The 26742-nt window shown below is 44.3% G+C and overlaps 1 protein-coding gene across 1 annotated transcript; it reads right to left on the reverse strand.

The window, feature by feature from the left end:
• Positions 1-2389: 2389 nt before the first annotated feature.
• Positions 2390-25437, reverse strand: LOC127198766 (beta-galactosidase-1-like protein 2). Its single transcript, XM_051156801.1, has 19 exons — positions 25406-25437; positions 24676-24873; positions 24039-24107; positions 22876-22971; positions 21957-22065; positions 19277-19369; positions 16273-16354; positions 15206-15270; positions 14271-14355; positions 13362-13499; positions 12101-12169; positions 11352-11476; positions 8289-8435; positions 5316-5384; positions 4767-4854; positions 3979-4066; positions 3405-3516; positions 2610-2726; positions 2390-2500 (listed from the first exon to the last, which is right to left on the reverse strand). Exons 1-19 carry the CDS (start codon positions 25435-25437, stop codon positions 2390-2392), a joined length of 1893 nt encoding a protein of 630 aa, XP_051012758.1.
• Between the last annotated feature and the right edge of the window lie 1305 nt (positions 25438-26742).

The raw sequence follows: 26742 nt of genomic DNA on the forward strand, positions 1-26742 counted from the left end.
ACGACAGGAAGAAAGAGGGAGGGAGAAATGAAGGAAGGAAGGAAGGAACTGTGGATGAGAAGCTGTCATAATTTTTAGGTAAAGCACGGCAGTGTTTGAAATAGGACATGATAGCATTCATTATCAATTCGAGAGCTCCACAGTCGTGTGGGAGATGTGCATCTCGGCATGCGTGAGGAAGATTGTCTTGATGACGATGCTATTGACGTATGGTGGCCCATCTTAACTGTGGAGCAGACGATTCCCTGGCAGACCCTAAGGCGTACAAATGGAGAAATAAATTTGAACACTAGAGTTCACCCATTGCTCTCTGACTAGGGATACACTGTGGCAGCTGCTTCCAGTTCCTGGCACTTTGACATCCATCCCTTCCATAATAGACTGTGCCTTGAACTGTAGGCCAAGATAAACACTTTCTTCATTAAGTTGCATCTTTCAGAGCAACAAGAAAAGAAATGCAGACACAGAGCATTGGCTGGCATGCTATTAGTGCCATGAGTACCGTAAGACACTAACTCCTGGGCTAACCCAAGATGGGGTTCCTTCCCTGTGTGGCCAGCCTAAACTCACCTACAGTCCACAGAGCCTCTGAGGTCTAGCTGGCGTTTCTTGTTAGCCTCCTCCATGTTTCTTGGGGCCATGCCAATTCATTTCTGTGCGGACCCTCTCCCAAGTTCCCCCAGTCTGTAACCTAACTCGGGATCTGTTCACACTACACTGGAATTTGTAGTAGCTCTTAAAACAATGGGTCTTCCCTCTGCCAGCCTGAGATGGGCCACCAAATCAGTTTACCCCAGGGACTGAAGGCAGTTCTCTAGGCCCTCTGGTAGAGCTCAGACAAGCTGAAACTATCCAGGAAGGACCAAGCGTGGATCAGTAATCAACAGGGACTGTAAATCAGGCTCCAAAGGCAGAATAGGAAGACACAGTTGACGGACCCAGACTCCAAGAAGCAAGAGTTTTTATCCGCATATGAAAAAAACATTAGTATGAAATGACATGAGCACTGGAAAAAAGAAAAAGAAAACATCATTGATGTTTTTTACTCTGAAAACAGAAGCCATATAGAACAACTGCCTGTCGTTGCCTGCAGTTTCCACTTTATTTGACTTCTTGGAAATAGTTGTTTTCACTTCAGATTTACACTTGCAATGTCAATTATTCTGAGCATCTTCTCACTTTGTTTTCCTTCCCCCCCCCCCTGGAATTTTATCTGCTGGTCAAAGAGCTTTTAATAGAAGAAACATGACAGAGGAAGTGCACAGGTAAAGCCCGTTTTGTTGTAAACGTCAGAAACAGATGAGCTAACACGTCAAAAGACGGGCTTGCTGTCAAGTGAGGAGGAGGCTGGTGGAAGCCAAGCCTAGTGTAGAGGCAGAGACACGCCTGTGGGTCAGGACTGATGGCTCACAGCACCACGGTGGATGTGTTTCAGCTGTCTGGTTTCTAGCTTATATAACACTACTCAAGATTCAATGTCCTGAAAAAGAAAATCTGATTAGCCTACTGTGTGCTCCATGTCCATCCCAAAGAAGGTAAAACTGTGACCTTGGGGGACAAGAAAGCTTGCTAGCTGAGTCCAAAAAGGACTCTACTGAAGTGAGGCAGTGATTGTCCATAAGGCGGACAATGCTGTAGTGTGCCTCAGCAGTAGAGCACTTGCATGGCACACGCAATGTCTCAGGCTTGATTGCTAGCCAAGGAGGAGGGAGGGGTGTCAGAGGACAAGTGAATAGCTGTCTCTTATTATTTGAAAAAAAAAAAAAAAAAGCTCATGGAAGGCTGGGTACCCAGACAAAAGCTGCTTAGTAAGAACAAATATAGATACTTTGCAACTTGGGCCTGATATATAATTGTCCTGTGCATTCCTTACAATGAAAACTAGCTAAAGGACACTAGAAAGAATGCCTGGGAGTTATCTATCATGGCAGCCTGAGAAAGAGAGAAGATTCATCATAGAAAAGGTTAGAAGTGGGGGATGCTGAGATTGATTCACAATGAGACTTGAATCCTGAAAACATGATGGGGATGTCAGAAAGGGGTGGGGATGAGGCTGTTAAAGGAGGAGCAGGCTAACTAAGTCATCTTGAAATGGGAGGGAGGATGTCCTAGCTGCCTTTTCTGGCCGCAGTGGGAGAGGAGACACCTAGTCCTGCAGAGACTTGAGATGCCAGGGTGAGTTGGTACCCCTTGGTGGCCTCCTCTTCTCTGAGAAGAAGGAGATGGGGAGAATGAGGGAAGGGAGGCATGAGGGTGAGACTGGGAGGAGAGGAGGGAGGGGGCTGGGATCAGGCTGTAAAGTGATTAAGTAAGTAAGTAGAGGGGAAGATGCAGTAAGGACGAATGGCGCTGTGTAAGCATAGTAGAAAGCCCATCAATTGTACAAGGGCTAAAGAATGGTCCCAGATGCTGAAATGTCCCTTGGGAATGCCATACCTAGTTGAGCATCTTCTGTGAAGTGGATCTGTAGGCTGCCTCTCAATTCCTCAAACATCATGATCTGTACAAAGAAAAAAGTAAATCGGACAGAAGATTCAATTTCACCCTCTGAAGCAGGCCAGAGTTCAAAGTAAGTGAACTAAGAAGCAGGGGACACTGGGAGAATTCACCTCATTAACTCCAGAATGAAGCCAGGAGCCAGGGACATAAAGAGTTTCCTGGGGGCCAATATTCCAGTATCTTCCTAGGACTTGTCCATTGATGAATATGACACCTTTTTGCCAACCCTGAAAAATATTGTGAGGTTTCAGGAATTAGCTTATAGATGTAAAGATAGAAAACAAACAGACTCCTATGCTAAAACCAAGACAGGGTGGATTGACAACTAGAACCGAGGGCAGGAGGGTGCTCTTTTTTTTTTTTTTTTTTTCAGGAGGGTGCTCTTGAGTCTGTGTCACTGCCCTGCCTTGGAACTGGCTCACCATCAGGCCTCAAGGAACAACCTAATCTCCATCTCATTTCCCCAGGTCTGCCCCAAGCCAGAAAAGAGGATGCCCACTTACAACCCAAAATCCATCAAAAACACATCAGGCCTTATAAGCATAGCATGGTAGAATGGCAGGACTGGCAGCCAACGTGCCCTGGGTGATGTGCCTTGGATGGTGAACTCATGGCAATGGTACAGGTCTCAGCATCCAGGGCTATGTGCAAGGACTAATGGATCACACTCACTAAATCCTTGCTACACTGCATGCACCAGCCAGTCTCAGTGGCACACGCCACTCTAGCGCATCCATTTACTTTCCTCTTCCTGTCCTAACGGTCTCTAAATAGAGCAGCCTTCGGGATGGCTATGAAGTGGCTGTGACTTCCAGGAGCCTGGGGAGTGTTTCTTAAGCTTCTTTGGGGTGGGGTGGGGTGTCATGGGGGCTGGGGTACATGAGCAGAGGAGAAATGGCACTAACCTTTACTTTTATGAAGGTGCCCTGGGGAGGGTCTCCAGCTTTCAAATAACTCAAGAAAAATGTAGGGCCCAAAACATAGCTTGTCACTACTTTCCAGGACTTTGGAAGGTTCCTAAGAGGGAATCAAAAGCCAGCAAGGACTTATAATTTTCTTCTAACGTGCCACCTGTGACCTTTGAGCTTGGCCTCCTCTGTGACCCCTGGCACCCTACCCCTCCTCTGGTGCCAGCTATGCCCTCAGCATGTGTGATACAGTAGGTATTTACCATGAGGTGAGGAACAATCACCACTCCACTCCTAGACAGCTATGAGGTTGGCATCATTTCGTTGGGTATTCTGGGGCGTGTTATTGTCTATCTGGAACCCAAAGGCTTCATCCGGAGACCTCTGAACATCCTTCCAGCTCTGCATGTTCACCACATTTTGGTACCTTTTATCTTATCTATTTTGCTTATCAAAATAGATAAGTACAGTGACTGATCTCAGGGCCTCACACATGCTGGGCAAAATGCTCTACCACTGAGCTCTGACTCCCCGCTAACCACCTTTGGTCACCTGAAGGTAAGGCACCTACCTTTGTATGAGCATATTTCCCATATCCAGGCTGTAGATTGTAAATTTTCTTAGTGGAGACTCCTCTAGATAGATGTCTCCAGTTAACCCTGTGGGACAGGAATGAAAGGTAGTGTGAAGGAGGCGAGAAGAGCAGAGGTATACACAGGCTGCAGTCAGGGCTCTCCCTGGAGGAACATGCTTTCTTGGCCTCATCTGGATAGAAGGTTCCTATAAACCTCCATGGATTTCCCCCCTTTCCACTGATGGTCCTGATGATTAAACCACTCATACTCAATAGGCTTTAGGTATGCTAGGCAAGTACTCTACCATTAAGCTACCGAACGTCCTACACAGATGTCATCCTCTTAAGTGTACATGACAAGAACGTGCCTCACATTAACAGCACAGAGTCATGGCAATTGCTGCGGATCTGGCCAACACAGGGCTGAATACTCAGGTTTGTCCAAGCATTTAGGGTAGAGCAGCCCTGCTCAGGAGTACTGGGCCCAGCCACAAGGACACACCTAGGCCCTGGGTTCCTGGAAATGAAGAAGTGATACCCCAAGACAGAAAGCCCAGATTTCTCCTGCAGGCACCACTTTCACAGCCCTTGTGGAAGCGGGTGACAGTTGGTGGCTTTTGCTTGGCGACTACAGAACACAAAAGTATTACAGATTCTGTGCTGAGGTGTCATACAACAAGTGTGCCCTTTTCCGAACACGTCCTGCTCTCAGCTGCCATTGGCCTGGGGAAGAGCAATGGCAGTTTGATGCCACGTCATCTCGGGCACCTTCCTCTGGAGCCCACCTTTTTTTTCCTTGTTGATATCCTGGCCAGAAGAGAGTCTCCCTTGGTTCTCCACCAGGATCCTCAGAACCTCACTTTTCTTGGAGCGCTATTCAAGACAGACCAGAGGATGCATCACTTGGCACAACTTCCCCCCATCCCCGCCCCCGACTTAGACCTTGGGACAGGACATGAGCAGGGGGCTGACAGACCACAAGCTCAGAACTATGTAGGTCTCCAGCTACGGGACAGGCAAGCCCTTGAACTCTTGCTTTTTCTCTTTTTTCTCAGAAAGAGTCACCGGAACATTTAAACAAGGGGCTGGTGACTGAGGCAGAGTGCTTTGAACGGGGAATATTCGAGGGGGTGGGGCACGGGGATGGGTACTCACTCAAAGAAGAGTTGCCAGTACCTCTAAGATGTACATAAGCTTCCCTGTGGTTTCTGGGCTCCTCTGCATGGAGCAAACCAAGGGCAGTGGAGCGGAAACAATCTATAATAAGGCCTTGCAAACTCTTGGGCCCAAGTCTAGCTAGAACTAGAATGCTTTATCCATTCAATGTTATATACATTTCTCAAAATAAACAGCTCATCATTGGAATGATCCAGAACTCCTATATACTTTTCATCCAAAAACACCTGCCAAAAAAAGAGAGAGAGAGAGAGAGAGAGAGAGAGAGAGAGAGAGAGAAGAGAGCACTATTAAGTCCTCATAAAGAAAAGGAAAGTAGTATTAAAAAAATACAAGACACGGTGCAAGTCCAGAGGCATAATGAACTCCATGTCTCCCAGAACCGTATAGGTTCCCAGGTCCACAAAGACCAGGTAACAGCGAAAGCCATACAATGAGAAGATTCATGAAGTGCAACCTGGGCTCGAGCCCTTGGAGAAAACTAAACCCTTATCAACTGTAGTGTAAGGCAGGAAGGATGTTTAAAAGACCTACAGGAAGGTAGAGGCGAGAGGAGGTAAGAATGCATAAACATCAAGGAAATGATAGCAAAAGGGAGATGGAACTGAGGGACAGCAACTGTTTTGTGTCTGTCTGCCTAATTCCCGGGGTTTCAACTCTCCAAAGGGTTCAGTTCCGCTAGGTACTCCCAATTTGTGTCTGGAGAGCCTGCTGCCATATTCTGACTAAGTTTAGAAATGTTAGCATGTAAACCCATTGTTTTTCCATTACCTATTCTGCTGGTATTTGTGTGTGTGTGTGTGTGTGTGTGTGTGTGTGTGTGTGTGTGTGTGTGTGAGTGTTTGGCAAACTAGAGTCACCTGAGAAGAGAGAACATAAATTAAGAAAGTATCTCAGATAGATTGGCCTGGAAGCAAGCCTGTGGGGAATCTCACTATTTAATGATTGGTGTGGGAGGGCTAAGGCCCTGAGGGTACTGCCACCTTTTGCCAGGTGGCAAGGTCCTGTGTAGTATTTAAAAAAAACAAACAAACAAACAAACAGGCTGAGTAAGCTACAGGCAGCAATCCAGTTCTTGCCTTGAGATCTTGTCACAGCTTCCCACAATTTTGGATTATAACCTGTAAACCAAATGAACCCTTTCCTTCCCAAAGCTTTCTTGGGTCATAGTGTTTATAATGGTAGCACAGAAACAAACTAATAGAGCTACTACATTGATTAAACACTAGATTAAACCACTCAAAGGAGTCGCATTAGTAAGGCAAGACCACATAAGAATAATCTGCTTCCTAGATTCATTAATCTAGCTCCCAGTTATTTGTTTGTTTGTTTTTTTTTTTGTTTTGTTTTTCAAGTCAGCGTGTCTCTGTGTAGCCCTGGCTTACTTTCCAAGGCAAGGTCTCTTCATTGAGCCTGGAGCCAGCTGTTTCATCGAGGTTGGCTGGCTGGCCATTGAGCTCCTAGGATTTTCCTATCTGTCCTCCCCTAAGCGGCTATGACAGAGATGTGGGGCCATCCTTGACTGTTTATAAAGATGCTGGGAATCTGAGTTAGGTCCTCAAATATATACAGCAAACACTTTACCCTCTGAGTTATCTCTCCAGTTCCATCTGAATTCTTTTGAGCATCATGTTTTTCACTGACCATTACAGACTTTAGACTAGGAGCACCCAATCTGGAGCCTTTGGAAATGGTGATAAAAAAAAAAAAAAAATGCAGAGCAAGAAACTTTCAGAATACTTTGACCAGCTCTCAACTTGGGAAGTGGGGTGGAACCTTCAGCATCTGCACTGTGACCTCCCAGCTGCACAAGCCCTGAAAAGACTTTACTTTTCCTGAGGATTTCCTAATCAGACACTTATCTCAGCTAGATGCTTTAAGACTTAAGCACCAAGATAAATAAGTTATACAAGTTAATTGTTAGCTGATCAAATCATGGTCATGTCAATCACTAGTCTACTTTTATCACAAGAATGTACATCTTAGGTGTGGCAGATAGATATGATTCTATAGAAAGATAAGGTAAAATAGATAAGGTCTTCAAAAGCCTCAGAAACGTGCAGAATATGGCATTTAAAAATGTTTTTATTATTTTAAAGATTCACTGACAATGAGACAGGTTAACTCCTGGCAACACCCAGCCTACCTCAAAGAGGATGATGAGCATCAAAGAATCTCCTTATGGAGATGGCTTCAAATATAGCAAACAAGCCACTGGGCAAAATGTCATTATTTCTACCATAGACAGAATTCTGCCTAAAGAGGGGCAAACTTGAATGCAGCAGAGATGACAGCCAAACTCTGCCAAGACAAGGTAAGGAAGTCCTCAGTAGTTCCTGCCTCACAAATATGTCTGTCAGACATATTGGGCCAGAAAGCTGAAGAAGATGCTCCACCATTATAGAGAGCTTTGGGTGACTATTCAGATAGAAAACTGTCTGTCATCTTCTCCTTTGGAAAGCTACTAACCAGCACTCCATGCACATTCAGGTAATCACGTTTATTCCTTCTCAAGTCTCTGATGGAGTTGAAGACCAGGTAGCTTAGTTTTACAATGAAGCATAGCTGTTTAGGGGTTAAGATGTTTTTAGGTCTATATAGATGTTTTAAGTTGATAATAACAATATGTGATGGAGATTGATTTACTTTCAGAATTTTAGATGCACCAAGATAGGGAAGATGTTTCCTTCAAGGCTGTCAAATACAAATGGCCAAAACACTAAGAATGTAATATTTATATAATTCCTGATTGTGTCATGGTTTTTCTTGCTATATGTAGTTTTTGTATATACATGTAATAATATAAATATATATGTAAAAAAATAAAATTTTTTAAATGGGGAAAAAAAGACTTAAATGCAAGAGCCCACTTCTCATATGTTATATAAATATTAAGGATTAACACATGATATGTATAGGGACTGCTGAAGCACCTCCTGTATTTAAGACCACTATCAGCTCCTATAACTTTCAGGAGTATTTGACTAGGCATGTCTATGTATAAAGTATTTCACTAAAAGTGAGTATTTTCTGGCATTCAAATGATTTGACCACCACTTAGACATTTATCCCAGTATCACAGGGTGATATTAACATATAAGTGCCACCGGAAACTACATATTGTTCCCTACCTGACCCCTGTCTTGAATATGACCCCTTGACCTGAGGAAGCCTTCATTGAAGACAGTGGTCTCATAAAGCGTGTACCCAAAGGACTGGCCATTCCCATAGTTCACAGGCAGCTGCTCCATGGAGAGTGGCTTGACAGACTTGCTTGGCTATGGCAGAAACAGGAGTGACAAGCATGATAATGGGTCAGGATATAAAAAAGAATCTCAGAAGTTGCCACCTACAGCCTACTTCTCCGGGGTGACGATCCCCACAGCCTGGCAAACAGGCATGCTGAAGAGGAGTACACAGTGAAAACCGTGCTTAAGCACATAGAAATTATTATTATTATTTTTGTTTCCCCAACCAATCTCACATTTCACTGCACATCCAGCTAGTGAATTACTCTTATAATTTAAATGAAAAGCTGACATCAAGAAAAGCCACAGGCATTGTAGCATATGCCTGCAATCCCAGCAGTTGGAAGACAGAAACAGGGGATTCCTAAGGCAAGCAAATAACTACAGAGACTAGCCCGATTTGGTGAGTTCCAAGTTCAGCGAAGAGAATCTGCCTCAATTTTTTTAAAAAGTGAAGAATGATCAAGAAAAGCACATGACATCAGCTTTGAGCCTTCACATGCATTCATGCATATGTGCAAGAACACTCATATGTACCCACACATGTATGCCCAAACACATACAAGCACACATGCACACACTTATATGCACTCCACATGTAACAACAAAAGCCCTTCAGATCCCCGTGGGGAAACATATGATTCCATGTCTGAAGGACCACACAGCCTAGATTATTCAGGGAACAGCAAAGATGCTAACAGCTATGGGTCTCCTCTTAAGAAGACACAGAAGCCAACCACAAGGGACTTGATGGACTACAATGGGCCAATGTAAATATCAAAGAGACTATGGTGGCATGCAAACAACTTAAATCTTACATGTTTATAACCATACAAAAACCACAGCAGTAAAACAACCAGCTGTACCTTTGGAAGACACATAAATTCATTTTTCTGGTTAAAGGAAATATTTTAATTCATCCCTTTTCTGTATAAACTATACTTAAGGTTAAAAAGGTGATGAAGGAAATGCTTCTGTAGAAGAACTCAAATTTAATAAATACAAAGATAATTATAGAATTAAAATGTTTCCAAGGCACTTAATGAAGTGTTGGCTTATCTTGTTCCACCTGCACCTCAGCCTTCCCTCTCCACCCTTTACAGGATTATTTTTATCTTATTTTTACAGGTATGGGTGTTTTCCTGCATGTGTGTCTGAGAACTGTAAGCATTCAGTCCCCACAGATATCAAAGAGGGTGTTGGATCCCCCTGGAACTGGAGTTACAGATATTGTGGTCCACTTGGGTCCTATAGAAGGGCAACCAGTGCTCTTAACCACTGAGCCATCTCTCTTGCCCTTTAGAACTATTTTAAAACAGATCTCAGCCACCACCAAAGTTTATCAACTATCTCAAAAATGTGGGGCTCTTTACAAGAAGTCATCACTACAGTAATGTAATCTCAATAAAACAAAAGTGATAACTACAATTCGCTAAAATAAGAGATTTCTAGAAAATTCTTGCCAACTGACTTCCCGTTGCTGTACTGTAAGTATTCTCAGCATGGCTAACTTCAATGCTGGGTAGGCACCTGACAGGAAAGTTGAAAATGAGCATGTACACTAGCAGCACCTACACCCACTGGACAGCAGTGAAACCAGAAACAATTTACACTGTGGCAGGGACACGGTACACAAAAGCACAGCAGTACTGCCTATGAAGTAAACTCACAGGCAGGGATGCACAAAAGAAAAACACTGCATGGCGGTGTGCAGTGAGAGTGCTGGAGTTTTGGTTTCTTTTAAAAACACAGATATATTATAAAAATATGTTTTCCTTTTAATCCCAGGTACGGGTATATAGGGCTGCATCACAGAAACTGACTATGATTTGCCTCGTGCTCTAGCAGAGGTGTGGTTTTTATCAACCACAGATAGTTTCTAGGATTGTGTAATGTTTAGAATTCTGGGGACTTTTTGAGGGTATGTAATGCTAGGATACCCAAAAGGCAATGTGGATTGTTGTTTGTTGCTTGTCATGGTTTGGTAAGTAGCCATGTGCAAAGGAGAAATAGGAAGAAGAAGAAGTTAATATCTTAATGGCAAAGGTCAAACTTACCACAAGGAGCTCAATGTCCTTAATTAGCAGGAAGGAGTCTGACAATAATGCTGTCTCATTTCCAACCCTTTACTTCATACGGCAATCTCTTTCCTTTCCTCCCTATCCTTTTTTTCTTCTTATCTAGTGTTCGAGGGTTGAAAGGGTGGAAGAAAGAACCCAAACAGCAGCAAAGATCGGCTACCGCGGTGCATATATGTAATCCCCCAGGCAATGGAGGCCAATGGAAAATCAGGAATTTGAGCCAGCCTGACCTACACAGGCAGAATTGATCTCAAAAACAAAAGATGAGAAATCATTGCCTGGATCTAGTCGATGTACTTCCATTCTAACACCTTAAGAAAGCGGCCATATGGTTGGAGAGATGGCTCAGTGGGTAAAAGCAGCATCTGTTCTTTCAAAGGATGCAGATTCAGTTCCTAGCACCCATATAGTCACTGACAATAGTCTCCAACTCCAGTTCCAGGAGACCCAAGACCCTCTTCTGTCCTCAGCAGACGTGCATGTGCCTCACTTGCATACATGCAGACAAAACACTCATACAAATTAAAGGAATTGGAGGAGGAGGAGAAGAAGGAGAAGAAAATAATGGAAGGAAAGAAGGAAGGAAAGAAGGAAGGGAGGGAGGGAGGAGAAAGGATCTTCACAGCTAGATCATGGAAGAGATCATTTTAGTGTTAGACAAGGTTAGACCATTTCTTCCCATTTAAATGCCTAATCTGAGTTCTTATAATAGGTTTCCTGACATGTAAAACTTGAAAAGAACTAACACTCCCCAGGATCACTTTCCTTCCCTAATCATCTACTCCTTGGTCTTTGAGCTGTGTCTTTATCTCCCGTCTCTTTTTTTCTAATGTGATACCATGTGTGGTACCCAAGAAAGACTCACCTGGACCAAATGGGGCAGGACTTCCCACAGGGTCATGAAATATAACAATTTCAATGGCTTATAGGCAGTCATCTGTATAGATTTTGGTTTAACGAACGAGAAAACGTCTGCAATAAAAAGCACATAGCTGTCCATCCTAGGACCTATCATAAGCCCATTCAAAGCCATCAGGTACCCTGCTGTCCCACAGCCTCCACAAATGAAAGACCCAGTCATACGGCCTGGTTTTCCTTATTCCACGAAAAGTTAAGGCAGGTGCTAATTGAGTAAAAGTCCTCTACATATCATTAAACATCTGAGAAAGGACCCTTACTGTCCTAGAAAAAAAAAAAAAAAAAAGGAACATGTTGACCCCAGCTGTTATACCTAGAGATCTCAACCGAGCTGTTCAGTAGAATCTCCTAAAGCCCTACAAACACACACCCTTTCAAAGTCTACCCTTTCTTCTTCACTTCATCCAAGTCATGCTTACTGAATAGCTCAGAGGAAGGGGAGCTGCGACCTCTAGCTGTTAGAATTTCTTAGAGGATTGTAGGCACAGCCAAAGCCAAGCAACATGGTCCCAGGCTGAGCACATGAGAGAAGACCCTGTATTGCATGCATTACTAGTGCCAATAATAAACTAAAGCAAACTGGGTTTCTCCCTAAAAGGTCTCCACTTTCTCCCTCCCCTCCTCCCAGAGTGGATCTCACTGGAGATCTAAGCTTCCATTCAGACTGAAGTTGCTGCTGGGTACCTGTATCAGAGAGAAAAAAATGTTGAAATTCCAGGTATTCCGACGTGTATTCTCCACTCTCTGTCAGCAGTGCACTGTAGTCTAAAGAACATGGAGAAATGTGTCACTTCCTCCTAAGAAAATCTTAGGATTAGCTTTTCTCCATAAAGAAGAAAAACAAAAACAAAACAAAACACACACACACACACACACACACACACACACACACACACACACACACAAAACAAAAACAAAACAAAACAAAACAAAAAACCTTAGCTCTGAGCAGAAAAAGCAACCAAACAGCAACCTCTGGGGGGAGCTTTGGGTCTGTGATAAGAAAATTCCACCTATCTGTTCATCCAAACCTAGAGGCATCTGCCATCTGCTGAGTTTTGATGGGGGTGAGGAGTATTAATAGGAGGCAAACTGTACCAACCCCTGGGTCTATAGTAAGTCCTGGTGACAGCCCATGTCCCTTCAATGCAGCAGTTTATCCTTCCCATCCAATTCCTTTTATTTTTAGGAAGTTAATATTTTATTAAAATTTTACATTTCTGACTAGCAAAACACACTGTGAAGGTAATAAAAAAAAAAAAAAAGACAAGCTATGTACTGTGAGAAAACATTTGTAAAGCACATACTTCGCAAAGTCCTTCTATCCAGAACTCAGGTTTTTAACATTTTCAGAATTAAAAAAACAAACAAACAAAAACACCAAAGATGTAACCTACTGTTTAAAAAAATGGAACAAAGATATGAATAGATACTTCACCCCCAAAAACGTTAAACAAATGACAAATCAGCAAGTGGAAAGAGGCCCAAAATTGTTAGTTATTAAAACCATGAGACCCCAGGACACCCCTGTCAGAACAATGATCTTAAAAAGATTCGAGTACGGTAAGGACATGGAGAAAAATGAGACCTCAGAGCTCTAAATAAACTCCTTGGCTTTATTTCATCCTTAAGTGCCCACATGGTCTCTTGGAAGGTTTGGAGGCTAAGGATGATACATCGTGTGGTACTCTTAGGAGGTTCAAAGCAAAGGATTCTGCATACAACCTTTTAAAGACAGGTTCTAGTCAACAGATAAGCAAGACTAAGGTTTACAGTTGCTCATCTGTCTGTTTGCCAAGACCTCAATATCTAGTGTGGTCAAGAACAAATACCAAATCCTTCAACACACATTAAACTCTAAACTTATGCACACTTCCAGAGATTTTCCCTAACGTAGTATGATCCAGACTCCACGGAGCAGTCTAGGTTGGTGATAACTCTTGGGCCAAGTACTTGCCATAGCTCGTTACTACAGGTTGGTAACCATTTGAAGACTGAGCTCCACCAATAAAGCCAAAGTTGGTGCCACCTTGGAACATGTAGAAGTTGAGGGAGAACCCTAAGTTGAACATCTCATGAACATCCTTTGTCAGCACTGCAGAGGAAAAGGAAGGGAGAAAGCAGTCACAGAAGTAGGGTTTAAAGAGTCACAATTCATCATGGATATGCAAGCTACCTAGACCTGAAACCTTCAAGGTCTGCCGAGAACACGTGCCTAGAAAGCCACGTTAGATGAACCAGGGCTGAGTGAAGTAGTTGGCGGTGTTTGTTTCCACACTCCAAAGTCACTTGCTACTTCTTTCTCTAGGTTTCATATGTGGGCGCATCTTTCTTTCTAGCACACAAACTGTGTGTCAGACATTGCTCATGACTTTTTAAGGGCGGGTATGTGTCCAGCTTACAGTCTCTAAAGCACATACCAACATCTCACAGTGACTTATCTGAAATGGAGACAACAGGCACATCTACCTTTAACTCCATTTAAACGGCCATCATTAATTCTCCAGGGAGAAGAAAAGAATTAAAATCAGATGGGCTGCAGCCATATAGCTTCCTACTTCCATACCCAGCACCCCGTCCTTATATTATCCTGCCTTGTAGCACAATTCATTCTTGTCGCTTTTACAGCCTGTGTGAAGTGTACAGAAACTCAAGCTCCCATTGCAATGACTCCAGAGGTGGTCACATTCGATGGCCCCTCCATCAGAGCAGATGTTTAGGAGGCATCTCCTTAGCTACACTGGTGCTTATATGATACAACATCTGGGAGCCTTGTCTCTAAACCTCCCTAACAAGCAAAGAAGAAGACAGCCCGGTGCCACTGCTGTCACATGTTTCCCTGAAAAAGTCAGTAAGGAGAGCTCACTGTGTGGATTTCCAATGTTGCGGAGAGCTCCCCACGTGTCAAAAGAGTTTGCTGTATACACCATCATCAGTATAGGGCTTTTACCCTGAAGGAAAACAAAACAAAACAATGCGGAGTGTCGATTTAGGATGCTCTCCTGCAATTCTGGGGTGTGGGGTTGGGGGTGCTGTTTTTGTTTTGTTTTTCAAGACAGGGTTTCTCTGTGTAGCCTTGGCTGTCCTGGATTCACTTTGTAGACCAGGCTGGGCCCTCGAACTCACAGCGATCCACCTGCCTCTGCCTCCTGAGTGCTGGGATTAAAGGCATGTGTCACCATGCCCAGCTCTCCTGCAATTCTAAAGCCCTGAACTGCCCACAAAGGAACAATGACATCCAGCCCGCCCACATGCCCTTTAACTGAAAGCGCCCTGCCACTTCCAGAGCTCTGAGCTCTCCTCTCCCATTCTCATGTGACCTGCCCAGCCACATGGTCTCTTTGTGCTTTTTATTGGTCATCTTTTCCAAGTTTTGGTTGGGGGTGGGGATCAGCTGCCATTTCAACATTACCCTTTCAAGATATCCTAAAAGTAAAAATTGGAAATTTATAAAAATAGACTGTTCATTCTCCTGAGTGACCAGAATAGAGGTTTAGAAACAGCTGAGAAAAGAGGAATTATGACAAATGTCAGCCTTTCAGCTAACAGCAAAAAGGAATGCCCTACAAACCAGAGTGAACAAGAGTTAGGATTACAACACTCCAACACTACAGCCTATGGACCAAGCAGTCTGGACTTATGCAATTCAAACCTAAAACCACCTGTAATAGATAGTTAAGGATGCTGCAGATTCAATTTTTAACTAAACTAATTGTTATTAAGATTTTTCTCAGTAAGTAAGCCAACGTGTCTAGGGTGGGGCAGAAATCAAAGTGGCTATCATTTCTGAAAGGCCTTTACCTGAATGGATTCCAGGTCTTCGTATGTTTCTCTCTTTATATTCTTCATGTGGATGGTGGCAAGCACTGGGAGTAGGAAGAACACACATGAGATCCCGCCACACCCACACAAGCCAGGGATAACAGACTCCCACAGCCAGGGTGAAGAGTCCAGTTCACACCTATTGGACTTATGCCTCCCAGAGTCTCACTTCAATACTTCTATAGGCAGGACTACCAAAAATAAAAAATAAAATAAAATAAATTTTAAAAAAGACATGTGGCTTCACTTATAGCCACAGGAGCCCATACAAAGAGATTTCACACATGGTCCTTCTCTTAGAACTTACTGGGATGGTCTAAAAAGTCAAGAATGCAGTTACAACATGCCACATGGCACAAAACAATACATGAAAAGCAAATGAAGAAATTGAGGCTCCAAAACTTTTTGGGGGGATAAGGGGGTGTCAAAGCCGACCCTCATTCACGCTTGACTTCTGATTCGGAATATTAACGTTGTTCTAAACTTCCTACTACAACAGAGAAGAGCCACCAATAAGACCAGGGACAAGCACACTGAAAGAGAATGGAGCAGACATTTTTGCTTAAAGAACAGAATTTAGAGATCTCTTTTCTTGGTATTGGCTTCTATGAGTACCTTTTTCCTTCTTTCTGCTCTCGAGGCTTGAGCCCAAGGGCACATGCTAAGCACATGCTCTACCTGTGAGAGGTATGCCTCCTGTCACCCCACTACCGGCTGACCTTTTATTCTCTCTGCTCATTTGTTCAAAGAACTGCCGGGGCTGGGCCCCATGGCAGTACCAGTCTGAAACTCCTCCGTTCTCTGCCGTTCAAGTTGGGTCCCTTGTCAGCACTGGAGACAACTTTGCCTCGGGCCGAAGCTAGACTCTGGGCCAGGCCACTGAAAGTTGGCAAGACAGTAGTCACACTCTGGTCATAGCAGCTGGTGTGCGGCAAGGTCAGGTCCCACCTTCCTAACTCGGTTTTGAACACAAGCCCTCACTGCCAGGGAGTGGAAGGCTGAAGCCTCAGAAGGGGCCAGTGAAGAAACAGAAGTCAAAGCCGTACCATTTTTCAAGTGGCCCTTTTTCAGATGCGCACCGTCATCCGCAGTCATGAGCAGCTCAGTGATCCCCCTTGACACTAAAGCCTAAGGAGAAATTCAGTAAGGGAAATATATGGATCATCCCTAGTCCCATGAGATGGTTTCTTCCTCGGGGGGGGGGGGGGGGGATGAGGGGGCAGGGAGGGAGGGAGGAGGTCACCTATGGCAATGGAAACACCACAGTATAGCTGAGATGTGGAGACAAAGGCTTGATTTTTCCATGCAACGACTTTTATGTTAAAGAGTTAAATTGGTGTATGGTCCCTGCCTCAGTCACACATACGCCTCAGCAGCAGTCCAAATGCCAAACCTCACAGACGAGGCAGATTGGCAGTTGTGTCACTTAAAGTGGTGTTTTCCCCAAAAGGACCTTCCTCCTGAGGTGTCTCCAAGCCAGAGAACACACAATGAATGTCTCTGTCCAGGATGGCGCCAAGTTATCACATTTCATGAGCCACATGATAAATGTTTTTTCCAGCTGTTTCTTCAGTCAGTAGGAAAGGCAGGTAAAGTTGTGGCTTAATGCATCCAGGGTGGGACTGTCACCTGCATAAACCTTAAATGTTCCTACAGTGGTGGCACACACCTGTAATCTCAGCACCCAGGGAGGCAGAGGCAGGTGGATCTCTGTGAGTTCCAAGCCTGCCTGGTCTACAGAGTGAGTTCCAGGACAGCCAGGACTACACAGAGAAACCATCTCAAAACCTACCACCACCATGCCCAAAAAAGTTTATTACTTGAACTGCACACACTAAAGTAGAGGTAATCTAATTAAGGCAGAGAAGAGACTAAGGGACTTATGTGATTGAGGAGCAAAACACAGAGATGCTGGCTGTAGGCTCTAAGACAAGTCAGATGTATGTCCTGTGGCATCTTTTGACTGTAAATATCTTGAGGGCGAGAAAATTCTCATACTCACCCTTAAATCCCTTGTTGTTTCCAGAAAACAGTTTTTCTTAAGACCATCTCAAAAACTAAGGGAGGCAGGAAAGTCACTCAAGTCAGAGGAGCCAGACTGTCACTCATCACTCTGTGCTACTGTCCTCTGATTCCCATAGAACTGATGACAAGTATGCTATAGACAAGCCAGAAGGTTTGAGAGTGAAAGGTGGTGCCCATATCAGATCAGACAGAAATGGACTATACTTCTGTACACAAGGGGCTCTGTTTACTCCCACTGTCATTTCTGACAAAGCTACACAGTTAGACAAAATATTTTCCTAAGACTAATTGGAGAACCTAGGTTGAGACCGAATTTAAGGAGTTGGGGTCCCAGCAGGGAAGGGAGGCTGGCACTCAACGCTGCTTTCTGCTGAGACAGCAGCTGATCCTGGGAAGTGAGATGGTAAAAAACTAATCAGTAAACAAAACACCAGTGCCTAGAGATGGCTGGGTGAGTGACAGCACTTTCTGGCAAGCCTGATCACTGCAATTCAATTTCTGAGACCTATGTGGCAGAAGAAGAGCAGTCAGGCCCTCAAGTTATTCTCTGACATCCACATGCATGTGGCGGAATGCACACTCTGACACGCAGACACGCAAATATAAATAAACTTTTTTTAAAAAACTAAAACCTTTTATAATTTAATTTTTTAAAAAAAATCAGGTAAATGGCTTAGCAGGTTGAGTGCTTGGGCATCATGAGCAAAGCCTTGGGTTGGGGCCGCAACAGAACATACACTGGGTGCGGTGACACTGACCTATAATCCTAGCACTTGGCAAGTGGAGGCAGAAGGATCAAAGTTCAAAGTCATGCTGAGAGCAGGAGGAGGAAAAGGGATGACAGAACGAGTGGAGAGTGTGATATGACTTTCTCACGTACTATGGTGCCTCACATTTGACCATGTCCCCTGGAGGGGAAGACCTGGTGGCACTCAGAGGAAGGACAGCAGGTAGCCAAGAAGAGACTTGATGGGGGGGGGAGGAATGGGAAGATAAAGGGATGGGATAACCATTGAGATGTAACAAGAATAAATTAATAAAAAAAAAAGACAAAAAAAAAGGCACAGTATAATAGATGGAGTGCAGAGGTATCAGGAAGGAATGTGAACAAGCTACACTCCTCATTTACCAAGAAGGAGTAGTTGGCAGAGGTTAGAATGGGTCCGGCTAACTATCAATCTGACAGGCCGTAGCATCATGAGGGAGATGATGGACCTTTAGACCTTTGGAGGGTTTTCTCCACCACATTAACTGAAGTAGGAAGATGCACCTGAACTGTGAGCAGGACCGTCCCCTGAGTTAGGGATGCTGGGCGGTGATGCTCGTCTCTTTCTGCCTCCTGGTAGTAGATGTGATGTGAGCCACTGTTTCAAGGTCCGGCGGCTTTGACTTCCCCCAAAATGATGCACGGTCCCTTGAATAGTAAGCTAAAAAGAAGCAAGCCCTTTCTCCCTTAAACTGCTATTGTTAGAATACTTTATCACATCGACGAGAGAGAGAGAGAGAGAGAGAGAGGAGGAGGAGAGAGAGGAGCGGAGAGGAGGAGAGGGAGAGAGAGAGAGAGTCCTTTTTAAGACAGGGTCTCATGTGACCCAGGCTGACCTCAAACTTACTGGATAGCTGAAGCTGATCGCAAACTGTTGCCTCCCCCCACCACCACCTTCACCACTCCAAACTCAACAACAAATCTGATCCTGTGCACTGCATGCTATTTGTAAGTATTCTAAGTAGGTAGATACATCTGAAAGAAAAAGAATGGAAGAACGCATAGTAAATGTCAATCAAAAGAAAGCTGAGATAGTCATAAGAAATAAAGCTGTCCAAGTGTGGATCTCAACCTTATATTAGAGCCATGTGTGTTATTTCCAGGCCACTGTCTAAAATATAACCTTAATTCGAGAATAAACCTGGACCCTATTAATCCTCAGACCTCACAGTTGCAGGCAAGCGGCAGGTATGCAGGATGTGATTGTTCTACAGTGTAACACAGTACAAGAAACAGGGCAAAATTAAAGGAGCACTTACCGTTTTTACATATGCCATATATTTTTTATCCATGTAGTAGGAACCATATTCGTTCTCGACTTGCACGGCAATGATAGGGCCTCCTCTTTTATACTGAGGTTCAAGGAGATGAGAATGTGAGAGTGAAACAGTGGTAGGGAAAAAAAATGGATTTTCTGAATACTGGGCACACACATTAAAAACATCACTCTCAACCCAGAATGAACCACCATCCTGGCCATTTCTCTCACTCAACATTAGTAGCTCTGTGTGGGGAGCCAAACGTGTCCAAAATAGTTTCTTTAAAAAATGCCTGGGGGGGAAAAAAAAGGCCGGGCATGGTGGCGCATGCCTTTAATCCCAGCACTCGGGAGGCAAAGGCAGGCAGATCACTGTGAGTTCAAGGCCAGCCTGGTCTACAAAGGGAGCCCAGGACAGCCAAGGCTAACACAGAGAGACTCTGTCTTGAAAAACCAAAAAAAAAAAAAAAAAAAAAAGTTTGCTAATTAATTACCGTTTCCCCATGATTTAGTGTGTTAATCACAAAGTCGCAAACTTCCATAGTCACCTTTCCCATCTCTCAAGAGCTTTGCAGTTAGAGGCATCACTGCCTTCAGCATCTTCATCCTTCTCATTGTCACTTAAAATCCCTTAAGGCCCTATGTTATAATTAACTTGCCTGGACCACCAGCCCCTCTAGGTACCACCATCTTGCCTTCTTCACCTTCGCAACCAAACTCATAAAATATTTCTTCAAACTCCCTTTAGGAACATGTGGTACAGCCACAAGGTGCCTCTCCTGGCACGTTGAGGTGGGGTGGGGAAATACCATAAGAAATTCAACTCCATGCCTGTGACATAAGGAGCAAAAGGGGAGCATCCTGGGCTGTGTAAACCTATGACTGAAGTATACGACTGAGGAAAAAGGTTGAGACAGACAGAGTTGAACAGGAAGATACTGAGCAAGCAACAAACACTCGATCCCTCCATTGTGGCAGGGGGCGTAGAAAGGACACAGACTAAAGGTATATTTTGGCCTTTAAACTGCATGCCCCCAGCTGATAAACACTTACAGACTTTCAAATCCATCCTTTCACCTTTGCTCCTTATCTCTCCAATGAAGAATACAGTAGAAGCAGAGGAAGGTCCAAGCTGTCAGGACCAGAAATGGCCTGAGGCAAAAGGGCTGGAGCACCACACTGGCTTCTGAGAGACTGAGGATTGAACCCAGAGCTTCTGTGGTGAACAAGCACTTTACCAACAGAGCTACATTCCTGACCTGAGGCTCTGTTTGTGTACTGCCCACAGAATAGCTACTTGTCACTGGTGCAGTGAAGGAGGAGACTGCACACCAGAAACTTGATGTGTTATTTCATTTAAATTAAGGTAAGCAGCCACATGTGGCTATGGCTATGGTGTCTCTGAAAAGGACCATCTCTCCCATCTCCAAAGTGTGTCCTTGTTTGTATCATTTTGGTCACTTATGAGCTTTAATGGCTTCCCTGAGTAATTATAGTCTATTCCCAACATGTTCAACCTTGGGAAGCATTCCTCCAGGCATATAAACAAGGTTTGGCATTGCCCCCATTCAGTGTATGCTAATCTAAAACTATCACTGTGCGGGAAAGTTGGGCAAGAGCTGATTTCCTAGTGCAAAGCTTGATACCTAATAGAGGTCATTAAATATTTGCTGCTCTCTCCTCATTTTCTACCTAGGATAGATGTTCTTCAACCTAAGGTGCTGTTCTGTCCCATCCTAAGCTGAAAATATTGTTGGGGTGGGGGGTCTGGAGAGATGGCTCAGAGGTTAAGAGTACTGGCTACTCTTCCTGAGGATCTGGGTTCAGTTCCCAGAAACCTGTGGAAGCTCACACCTCTTTGTAACTCTAGTTCATGTATGCATGTATGTACATGTAAAACATGACTATACATAAGATAAAAATAAATACAAAAGACTCAAAGTGGGGCTGGTTAAGATGGCTCTTCAGGCAAAAGAATTTACCACGAAGCCTGATGACCTGAGTTTCGTCTCACAGTAGATAGATGATAGATAGATAAATAGATAGATAGATACAGATAGTTAGATGGATGATAAATAGATAGACAGATGATAGATAGAAAAGCCCTCATTTGAACCACTATAATTCTAGCTCTACTCCTTTCTAGGCTTCTGAATTGAGAGACTGTGACCTCTACACAGGGATCCTCTGAAGCACTGTTTGCAATGCAGTGGCATGTAGCTACCTGTGAGAGCTTAGGAGAATAATCATTAACTCTAATGTCTGGCAATCCTGAGAACAAGCCAATAGCCAGAAAATGCAAGCAAAGACACACAGAACGTTCTTCCACGTGTCCTGATAGTGAGAGGGCAGATCCAAGTTGAGCAGTTGGGGCGGAAAGGCAAAAGGAGAGTAATTGGATCCAGATCCCAGCCCCTCTTTGAGACCCAATCTCAGTATGTAGCCCAGGCTGGATCCTTTAACTTCTACTGCCAGAGGCAGGGATTACAGCATGCACCACCAGGACGATTAAAGACTAAAGCCAGAAGACTTCTTAGATAAGAAACAGGAATTCCTGGTTGCTAATAAGCAGGAGAAAACATGTGCTCCCTGCTTCTCAGAGTGCAGAAAGCAGTGGGCACAATCCCAGAAACCTATCTGGAAAGCACTACCCTTACCTGTGGAAATGAGGGCAGATTTACCTGGAATTGTGCTACCCTGGAAATCAGCTGATCAAAATACCGGTTCACTGCTCTAGTGAATCCCTTGTAAGTTGTCCGCAGCCTCATTTTCGGATCCTTGAGTAACCAGCTATGATTTAAAAGGTGAGAGTCACACGCCGCATGGGAAACAGTGATAAGAAATCTTCCAGCAAAGGAGTTCTAAAATGCAGCCACATTTACACAGCCACACAGAACAGTGGGATGTGAGGGTGTGGTCCAGAAAGAGCAGGCTGTGCCAACGAAAAAATACCTCAGCACCACAAGATGCACCAAGACAGAGTTCACCAAACTACAGCCCAACAGCCAAGGCAAACCTGCTGTCTGTGTATTAAATAGTTTGGTTGGCACAATTGTACCCAATTGTTCACATATTTTCACTGCAGTTTTCAGGCTAATTACAGAGGCTGCCTGTGGCTCAGAAAGCCCATAATATTTTGCTATCTAGACTTTGTTTGGATTGCTATGCGAGCACTGACTAGTCTAGTGCTCACTATGTAGTCCAGGATGGCCCCAAATTTGTGACAATCCTCCTACCTCAGCTGGGACTACTATCTGGCCTTTTACAGGAAAAGCTCATCAACCTTTATTCTAGAATGAGAGCATTATAGAGCTGTTTAGAAGTGCTTGGGTTTGTGTGTATGAAAGACAGAAAGACTGGCTCTACTGGAAAATACTCAGCTAGGAGAAGGAAAACTGCCCTTGGCAGACAGTCCTGCCCCAACATGCATAAGCTTTGAAACTATTAACTGAGAGAAAACAGCCAGACTCAAAGACCATATGCACAACCACCATCACCAGCTATCAGTGAACAAAACAGTTCAGATTTTTGAAAAATGTGTAGAGAAATAAAGCCTTGTGAATGTGCTTCCCAGCCAGGGACCCTCAGACCACAACTCACCTGGGCAAGCCTCCAAGGTCTACGTCACTGCCAATGTAGGGGCCTGGACACAGAATGACCCAGAGTCCTGCCTCTGATGCCATGGTGATAAAAGCTCTGGAGAGAAAGCAAGCAGTCACATCACTCCCAAAGCAGGACTTGGCATGGCAGCCCTCGCTCTTTCTTCTTCTTGTGAGCTCAGAACCCAAAGGGACAGTGACTTAGACTATCCTATTGAAGATTTAGGACAAAAAGACCTTGAATTCTTCCTATTGCTATTTATTGGAAGAGAAATATTTGCCAGCCAGAAAAGTCTTATCTAAATAAAACTAACTCTTGACTTCTAAAAGGGTGTGAGGCTTACCTGTTCCAGCACCTAACGTCACCTTGACTGGTGTGCACTATCTTGTCTGATATCTGACTTGGCCTGTGCTGCACATAGCCCTGTCCCATTCATTCCTGACCTTGAAACTTGACTCGGCTTCAGCACGGCCATTGTCTTTGCTGACTTGTCCCTGGCTGAGTCTGTACAGCCACGATGTGTTTGCCTTCCTCTCCGCCACCTCTCTAAGATGATGGTAATACTCCAGAAGTCAGTAAGTTTTTTTTAAATAAACAATTATTCTACTTCTACCTATAAACTGTAGCTCAGGCATCTGCTATTATAACTGAGCGATCAGGTTCTTAGTGGTGGACTCACACTGTGCGACGCTGGCTAAAACAAGGTGTAGACCACACTGTAACAGCAGGCTACGTCCTATGTAAGCCATACACCAATGGCTTAAGGAGGCTACAAGCCAGGTAATAAGCTGCTAACACTTTTGGCTGCCTTCTAAAGCAAAATTAGAGGCCGGGGCTTGGTAGCACACACTTTCAATTCAAGCAAAGGCAAGCAGACCTCTGTGAGTGTGCGGCCAGCCTGATCTACATATCAGATCCCATAATCCCAGGCCAGCTAGAGTTATATGGTGAGACCTTGGCTTGAAACAACAATAACAGCAACAAAAACAATAACCAAAAAGCAGAACTCTATACCCCATTCCTTCATCCAACCCCCTGGGCACATCGCTATCTGGATCTCAGAATCAAGCAATTAAAGTAAACACACACACACACACACACACACACACACACACACACACACAAAATAAAAATAATAAAAAAAAAAAAGTAAAAACACATACATGAGGTCAATGTTTCCAGTGAAATGAAACTGGCCCACTGCTGGCTCGTGGAGATTCCAAGGAACATGCCTATCACGGGGAAGAGATAAAAGTAAGAGCCTCCCCCCCCATCATGCGTGTCCTCTATGCTGATTCCTCCATATTTACAGAGAAGCAAGTTTCAATCTACGAGGAGAAAGCCTATGTTCCAACAGTGATATCTCCAGTGTGTGCATATGCATTCCAAGCGCTGAGGAGGCTGAAGCAGGAGGATTACAAGTTTGAGACTCCTTCTGGGATTCCAGCATGCTCTGAAGACCAGCAACTCTCCAGGACTTCCCTGGAACTCCAGCACCAGACTGGGACTGCTGAGACATCCAGTCTCATGGGTTGACCCATCACCAGCTCCTTGGCTTTTCCATCAGGAGACAGCCATTGCTTAACTACTCAGACTACAGTAAGCCACTCTAATAAATCCTATATATAAAGATATGTGAGTATACATATATTCCTGCTCCCTTAGAAAGCCCTCACTAATAACTTGGCTAACAAATATCTTTCTTAATAATAATATAAAAAGACTGTTCAAATGGAGCCTTGGCTAGGACTCAGTTGAAAAAACCAATCCCTGAAACAAGAACCAGAAGCTAATACTCACGTGGTAAGGGTATTGAAGCCACCAGCCTGCATCTTCCTCAAGCTGATCCTCCAGGACTCCCTAGGTATTCGGAAGTAGTCTATAGTGCCGGCTATGATCCGGAACGGAGAGCCTTCCAGAGTGAACTGTGAACCCTCCACTTTCAGACCCACCTTTCGAATCACCAGCAGCAAGGGGGTCAAGTGAGTTTGGTTAAGCCTGTAAGGACAGGAAGACATGTGCTTTCTGGAGCACAGGATGGGTGATCAAAGAGGCCCAGGAATCTGAAGGCTTCAAGCTCAGCCTGGACTATAAAGCCCACCCTGTTTCTAATGAAACGAGAAGAAAGAAAGAAAGGATGACAGAGGAGGGGAAGGGAGGAAACGGAAAAGAAAGAAAGAGACAGGAGCTAGGGACATGGCTCGTTGGGTAAAGCGCTTGCAGAGTCCCAGAATCCAGGTAAAGGCCAGACATGTCAAATTTAACAGTGCATGTACCCAGTCCCAGCACTCTTAGTGGAAGTGGAAGGCAGGGACATGAGAGACCCTGTCTCAAACAAGGTGAAGGTCAAAGTGTAACATCTGAAGTTGTCCTCCGACCTCCACACATGCACCGTGGTACGTGCACACAAACACGCACATATACGCCATATGCATGTATGCACATGCACACAAGGGGACTTTTTTGAGCCTTTCCTTCAGGGACCCTAGGTATACCATTAATGGAGGCTCTGTGGTGGTCTGAAACAAACCTGGGTAACAGGCTATGGTCGAGCGAAGCCATCACGGATAAGAGTGAAGACAGGCACAGGACACATTCAGGTCTTCCCAGGAAGCTCCACATGCTAAATGGGACAGAAACAAGGGGTCAGAAATAGAGGTAGAGAGGAGAAGCAGCTGGGAGCTGAAAGATGCCTTCCTTGGAGAAGGGCGGGAAGAGAGAGGGTGGCCTGCTGGAAGGCAGGATTTGTCCCTGGCCTTTGCACTAACCAGACTCATGACGGCATTGTGAAGCCCTAGCCCACGACTGCAGGAAGAAGTGCACCACAGGAAATGCTTGCCACATAGCTGAACTTTCAGGCACTGTATACGTTTTGCTGTGGCTCACAACCCACAAACCATCAAATGATGGGTTTTATGCCACCATTCGTAAAAGGTCTATGTCTAGGCAGAGCTGGGCATGGGTAAGAGTTTGGGAAGACACAGGAAGTTAAAAAAAAATTAAACAAAGAGTATACCTTCTGGGAAGCTTCCACAGTGATTTGGCTGCTAAAGAAAGGCTGCTAGTGCTGTCCTGCTTAGCAAATGGAGGACAGATGTCCTCAGAGATGGTCTCAGTTCTTTTTCTCCAACTCAATTTTTCTTTTATCTGCTGCTGTTGGGGATCGACCTATAGATGGTCAGAACACATCTTGTCATTTTTTATGGCCCGTTGAGGATGTCTTTATAGCACTCATTCTGGGGCAAATGCATCAAGAACTTGTGAATCCAGCCAGGGTGGACTGAACATGTTCAGCAGAATCTGAATGCTGCTGTTTCCAGGGCGTGGGTGACACCTGCACCCACAGCAGTGCCTGGGCTCAACAAAGTTTCCTAATTAAAATACTTGCAGTTCCACTTTTTAAAAAAGTTTAAGCATAATTTAATTAATATGAGCGTATTATCTACGTATTACTAAGCAGAAGCAAAACATTTCAAATCCAACCTCCTTTTACACACACACACACACACACACACACACACACACACACACAACCTGTAGCAATCACTCTTCTACACTCAGATCAACAACAACAACACTTCCATAAGTATTTGTGAGCAATTGCTAAGTTGCTACCATCTACATCTAGGCAAAGTTGGAAATGGGTAAAGGTTTGGGAAGTCACACGAAAATTAAAACAAAAAACAAAACAAACAAACAAACAAAAAACCAACCAAAAATTAAAGAAAACAAAGATCGTGGGGAAGTGCTGCCAGAGCACAGAGCAGGGTTTGGGTGGTAGAAACGGTAGCAGACGCTCTGGCGAGCTTTCCAGGGAGAAGAGCATGCACAAAGCTAAGAGAATCTGAAAGAGAGCCACAGGCACAG

The sequence above is a fragment of the Acomys russatus genome, chromosome 14 (assembly GCF_903995435.1).
Source record: "Acomys russatus chromosome 14, mAcoRus1.1, whole genome shotgun sequence".
NCBI classification, from domain to species: domain Eukaryota; kingdom Metazoa; phylum Chordata; class Mammalia; order Rodentia; family Muridae; genus Acomys; species Acomys russatus.